General features: G+C 36.6%; 2 protein-coding genes across 2 annotated transcripts; both read left to right on the forward strand.

Moving 5' to 3' along the window:
• Nucleotides 1–823: 823 nt before the first annotated feature.
• LOC132798910 (C-type lectin domain family 4 member K-like) lies at nucleotides 824–2335 on the forward strand. The gene is made up of 2 exons (XM_060810939.1): nucleotides 824–937; nucleotides 1446–2335. The coding sequence occupies exons 1-2, from the start codon at nucleotides 881–883 to the stop codon at nucleotides 2127–2129; spliced, it is 741 nt and encodes a 246-aa protein (XP_060666922.1). The 5' UTR covers nucleotides 824–880; the 3' UTR covers nucleotides 2130–2335.
• A 301-nt stretch (nucleotides 2336–2636) lies between these two features.
• On the forward strand, nucleotides 2637–3758 carry LOC132791850 (accessory gland protein Acp29AB-like). Its single transcript, XM_060800950.1, has 2 exons — nucleotides 2637–2747; nucleotides 2982–3758. Exons 1-2 carry the CDS (start codon nucleotides 2691–2693, stop codon nucleotides 3663–3665), a joined length of 741 nt encoding a protein of 246 aa, XP_060656933.1. The 5' UTR covers nucleotides 2637–2690; the 3' UTR covers nucleotides 3666–3758.
• Nucleotides 3759–6102: the final 2344 nt, after the last annotated feature.

The following is a 6102-nucleotide window of genomic DNA, read 5'->3' on the forward strand; positions in this document are numbered from 1 at the left end:
TAGCAGCCACCTGAGGCAATTGGAGAATGTAAATCCAATTTGATCTGTGCCGAATGCTTTTGTTCGATGTGGCAGCGGCTGCTGCAAAACTGGCAACTTTTTGCGAGCGAGAGATCAGAGATCTGTTTGCTGTATTCTGTTTGCTGTTTGGATGCTCCGTCTGTGGCAAGTTTCAGTTGGCTTCACTTCGGCTACCTTATAGGAGTACGCCTGCAATCGGATTGGCATTGGCAGCGGACCCTCAAAACTTTGAACTGTTGCGCAGACGACTGCGGACTTGTGCCGGCTTTCAGTTTGTTGTGGTCATCAAAGGACGGACATGGACACAGACATTGCCAACGACAGCAACAGCGACGCAACCAGACAGACACAAAATGTATATAAGCATTCGTTGTTGGTGCAACAACGACAACTGCAAGCAACGGTTGCATGCAACCGTCGATCGAGCGACTTTTAGCATGGCGACACTTTTTTTGCGCCTCCTCGCATTGTGTGCACAGCGTTTTTGGGCAAATGCTAAGATTTGCCATCACGATAGCCACGTTCAAGATATGCCACTAACCTCCCCCCTTGTATCCCCCGCAGTAGGAATTACTCTTGTCTTCTCCCTTTGCAGGAATTTGCATACGCCACTCTTCGTTTCCGATTTATAAACTTTAATATAACACTCAGACCCAAAAGCAAAGCATCTAATGTAGTAAATGCGAATCAAATTCATTTGTTCTAGCAAAACAACTGAAGCGCCAACTCAATCCGTATGAAATGCATTTGCTTTGATAAACTATATTAACAAATTAGCGTATTTATAACCGCTAATTCAAATGAAATGCTTTAGTCGTGTTTCAGTTTAAGCGAATTACGGTTTATCGAGATAAGTACAATGAATTTATTATTTGGACTTCTTGTTGTTCTGTTTGTTCTATCTGGCAATGCACAAGTAAGTTATATATTTAATCTTTTTGTGATTTATACCAAAAAAGTATATTTTCACATATGTTTAATTTTTACATAAGCTATTCAAAGCTTAGAAGGATATTATAAATGAGTTATAGAATAGCGAAAAGTCTGAAAAATTTTAAAGCTTATTTCTTCAATTTTGGTACACACCAAAAAATCCATAGTCTTAACGAGTTAGTATATATTAATACCAAATATACATTGTGTTGGTGTATCTTAAATATATTTTCAGTATTTTGTTTAGCTCTGAAGAGTTTTGCTATTTCTTTTTGCTTTGTAGCTTTATAGCTTTCAAAAGCCAACACGATCTAGCCATGTCTGTAGTAAATTTAAAACCTATTGAAATAATAATTTGATACAGCAAAAACCTACTGCGTTGTCTGGTATATTTTACACTCTATGGTATATTTTAAATGCAATATTCTGCTGTTATATCACCTATATCTTATGCCTTTGAGATTATGATGAGTTTTGATTTTCATTTACAGAATTGGGGACCACCAAACACACAACCAGCCACATGTGAACGTTATTGTTTTCTTAGTATAATGCCGCTGCTAGAACATTGCAAAAAATTGCAGGATGAAATAAAAATTTTGAAGCACGAAGCGGAGAACAAATGCGATTCTACGATTGAGAATATGTTTAATTCACAAGATGAAAAGACCAAATTGCATTATTTTAACATACGACTTATAGCAGCCGGAATGGAGCAGAACCTGAGTTCGCTAAATGAAAAGATAGAAGAATATCTTCCACAGCGAATTGATGAAGTTATTGGGTTTCATACGAAAATTGGTTCCAAATATTATCATTTTGAAACACTTGAAAAAGTCAACTGGTTTGAGGCAGTTAACAAATGTTTGGAAAGGGGTGGACACTTGACTAGTATCAAAAATGAGGATGAGTTCAATGGAATCAAGGAGAAATTGCAGGAGAATGAAAATTATTGGATTGATATTAACGACTTAGCTGATGAGGGAGAATTCATTTCGATAGCAACGGGCCGAAAGCCTTCATACCTCAATTGGCATGCAAATGAGCCAAACAACCAAAATAATAACGAGCATTGCGGTGACTTGTGGTACAAGCAGAAGGTTCATCTAATGAATGATGCCAAATGTGACGAGAAAAACTTATTTATTTGCGAGCCTAAACACCAAGTGAAATAGGTGAAGTAAATACACACAAAATAATTCAATTGAGGAATATTATCTTGTGTAAATAATTGTAGCTAAAATACAATAATATTCGAAATAAATAAAATACTTTTTCATTGTGCAGATTATAAAAACATATATGTGCAAAATATTTACATATTATTTTAACATGTTCAAAATCAAAGCAAATAATAAAAATAAAGTTTAACAAAATGTAATGAATTGACATTAACGATTTAGAAAAGAGGAACAAATCACTTTGATTACTACGGGTAGCATGGTGACATTTATTTTGCCCCTTCTTCTCCTTCTCTCTCCGCGCTTCTGATCAAAAAACTTTTATATAGGAATACAAGCTTATTCACTTTTTATTGCAAAAGCGAAGCATCTACTAAATGCGAATAAAATTCATTTGCTCCGGCCAACAACTGGCGTCTACTTAATCCGAATAAAATGCATTTGCTCTGGTAAACTTTACTAAAAATTAGCGTATTTATAATCGCTAATTTAAATGAAATGCTTTAGTCGTGTTTCAGTTTAAGCCAGTTACGGTTTATCGATCGGAAAAGCACAATGAATATATTCTTTGGACTACTTGCGTGTCTCTTTGTTCTCTCTAGCAATGCACAAGTAAGTGATATGTTTAATCTTTACACCCAATACCCAGAGCCTATAAGGATGTTATATACTATGAAATAGTAAGCAAGACACAACAATTTCAAAGCTTAATTCCTCTATTTTGCGATTCAATATATATTTATACCGAGAATAATATTTTTTGTGTTCTTTAGTGATTAAGTCGCTTTCTCTTCTTTGATTTTTGTTCTCTCACACATTATGATGAATTTTGATTTTGATTTCCAGAACCCTGGAGTATCAAACCAACTTCAAGCGATATGTGGACAGTATTGCCTTAAGCCCATACAAGCTCTCGTAGAATATGCGAAAAACTTGCAGAGTGAAGTGAAACAATTGAAGCTCGAAGCTGATAAACCGTGCGCCTCCAAGACTGTGAAAAAGTTAGAAATACAGGAGGAGAATACCGATTTGAATTTAACTAATATGCGACTTGTAGCTTCAACATTGCAGCAACAATTGGCATCGCTAAGTGAAAAGATACAGAAAAGGCTTGCAAAGATCAACGAATACTTTGCTGTGCCTTATAAGAAAATTGGTTCGAAATATTATTATATTGAAGACACCGAAAAAGTCAATTGGTTTAAGGCAGTTAGCAAATGTTTGGCATTAGGTGGACATTTGGTTAGCATCGAAAATGAGGATGAGTTCAATGCAATTAATGAGAAATTGCAGGCGAACAAAAATTATTGGATTGATATTAACGACTTGGCTAAAGAAGGAGAATTCATTTCGATAGCGACGGGCCGAAAGCCTTCATACCTCAATTGGCAACCAAATGAGCCAAATAACCAAAATAATAATGAGCATTGCGGTGAATTGAGGTACAAGGAGAAGGTTCATCTAATGAATGATGACAATTGTGTCGATAAAAAGTTATTTATTTGCGAATCTGATAACCAACTGAAATAGATATTGTGTATATACAATAAACATGCGATAGCAGCTAAAATACAAAAATGTTTGAAATAAATAAAACACTTTTTCTTTTTAATAAAAAAAAAATAAAAATGTATGAACTACTGCTATACTACTACTATTCTGGTTTAAATTATAGGAAATACACTGCTTATAGCATTTACATATATAAGATCCTATCTCAATTCAGCATCAAAGTTTATTGGATCATATTCTTCTTACAGACTTACTTAAGTCTTCTAATATCTCAAATTATGGCAGAGTCAAGTGGTTTCAAGCAGTTAACAAATGCTTGGCAATGGGTGCACATTTGATTAGTATAAAAAATCAGGCTGAATTCGATGCAATCAAGAAAGAATTAACTTCTTACAGAGACTATTGGATTGATATTAACGACTTAGCTGAAGAGGGAGAATTCACTTCGATTGCAACGGGCACCAAGGCAAGCTATTTGAATTGGGGTAAGAATGTACCAAACAATGGTGATAAAAACGAACATTGCGTCGTAATAGATAATAGATTAATAGATTTGTCGAATGATTACAAAATTAATGTTGATAAATGCTCAAATACAAATAGCTTTATTTGCGAATATAAACCTCAACTCTTTTGAGTACATACAAAAGTATGTAATAAGATTTTCAAATTTTTTACCTTTTTAAGTACATAAAGCTTTATGCTACAAATCTTAAAATCTCTGACTAAAATTTTGAAGTACTGTAAATTATAGATGAACACTTTCGAAAAGAAATAAATCAATCTCTTATGCAAGTGAAATATAATAAATAAATATAAAACGTATATAAAACCTAATCTCACTTACCAATCATACATTTCTCTATGATTATATCAAAATCTAAAACTCCCTTAAACAGAGCATGCTTAGAAATTTACTGATTGATAAATTCGTAATAAAATTTTTCAGCATGTCGATGGAGAAAAGTATTGCAACAACTTCAGCTGTAGTTGAAACCAAGTTCCAGCCCATTGTGTTCACCAATCAACCCGATGTGGAGGCGGATGTCAAGTTATCGCCGGGCCGTAAAAATCTAAAGCAATGGCTGGGTTGCTTGGTGCGTGTGACGCTGCGGAACAAACTAAGGTTGATGGGGATTTTCAGTTGCACGGATCATGATCAGAATGTGATTATAACCAACTGTAATGCATATCTGGCCGATGCGACAGCGATGTTCTCCAATGGCAATGTGATGGTGCCGGGCAACGAAATCACAGCCTTCGAGGTGCAACGTGGCAACGAGGAGCAAAGAGCAAACTAGACGGGGATTAAATGCAGCTTGACCCCACACAATGTGCCATGTTTCATCTGCAAGTCATGATTCGTGTGTGCCTGCATAAGACAGATTTATCTGGAGAAGAGTTGGCCATTGTATTGTTTCGTCATCATCATCATCATCGTTGTTGTCGAACCCTTTTCGGTTTTTGTCATCCCATAATATAGAATCGTTCTCGTTCCAAGTGTGGAGGTGCCTTTATTTATGTTTATGGCTTATGAGACACGACGACACTGCATTGCATTAGCAGCAGCAGCAACTGCTCCAGATGCCTTTGGGCCATTGGGAATTGCAAATAATGGCGCACAATGTGATTTTGCGTTGACATCTTGGAATTTGGTAAGCGCGCGCGTTCATGTCTCATCAGCTTGTTAGGCAGTCGCAACAAAAAAAGCCAAAGAGTAGAGACTGGAATTGGGTTCCGAGGCGCAGCGAGAGAGATGTCCATCGCAATTGTCTCTGCTGTTAACTGAGTTAGTAGCTGCAGCTCCTTCTCCTTCTTCTCCATCTTCTGGTCTTCTCCAAATCGCGATCCTCTTCGACTCCTCTTGAGGCTCGTTTTTGGTTTTGTTCGTCGCACGCGTGCGCATTTAATGAAATTTATTGGAGCCTCTGCTCTGGAATTTGGGCTTGTGTTTTGTGTCTGTCTATCACTCGACATTTTGCTTTTGCTTTTGCCTTTGCTTGTGTGTTGTTGTTGCTCCATTGTGTTGTGTGTGTCGATGCGATCGATTTTTAAATAAACGCGAGTCGAGTCAACTTTTTTGCTGCTTCCTTTTCGAGTGTCTTTTTTTTTTTGTGTGTGCTGTGGCTTCTTTAAATATTTTATCAGCGTCGCAGTTTGGTGGAAGCATCTGATAAGCATCGCGCCACTTTTTGTTCTTGTTTTTCGCTTTGTAGAGTTTCCTTTGGGCTTCTCGGTTTCGCGTAATGAGTTTGTTTCACAGCCAGCCAGCGAAGGCTGCTGAAGTCTTGTCAGACTTGCCAACTGACAATGTGATTAGCCGCAGAAGCAACTCTTTAACTGTTAACTAACTTGAGCATCACTAAAGTTTGCTCTGCACTTTCTGTCGCTTATTATCAGAGATTATTGAGACGACTTTTAGCTAGAAATGCTTTGAACTAAAATCTTCATTTAA

The sequence above is a fragment of the Drosophila nasuta genome, chromosome 2L (genome assembly GCF_023558535.2).
Source record: "Drosophila nasuta strain 15112-1781.00 chromosome 2L, ASM2355853v1, whole genome shotgun sequence".
NCBI lineage: Eukaryota > Metazoa > Arthropoda > Insecta > Diptera > Drosophilidae > Drosophila > Drosophila nasuta.

Bases quoted from the DNA above. Each gene is read 5' to 3' on its own strand.
- LOC132798910 (XM_060810939.1), top strand. From the start codon at position 881: ATGAATTTATTATTTGGACTTCTTGTTGTTCTGTTTGTTCTATCTGGC. The intron at 938-1,445 runs GTAAGTTATATA...TTTCATTTACAG, and splicing joins TTCTATCTGGCAATGCACAA to AATTGGGGACCACCAAACAC.
- LOC132791850 (XM_060800950.1), top strand. From the start codon at position 2,691: ATGAATATATTCTTTGGACTACTTGCGTGTCTCTTTGTTCTCTCTAGC. The intron at 2,748-2,981 runs GTAAGTGATATG...TTTGATTTCCAG, and splicing joins TTCTCTCTAGCAATGCACAA to AACCCTGGAGTATCAAACCA.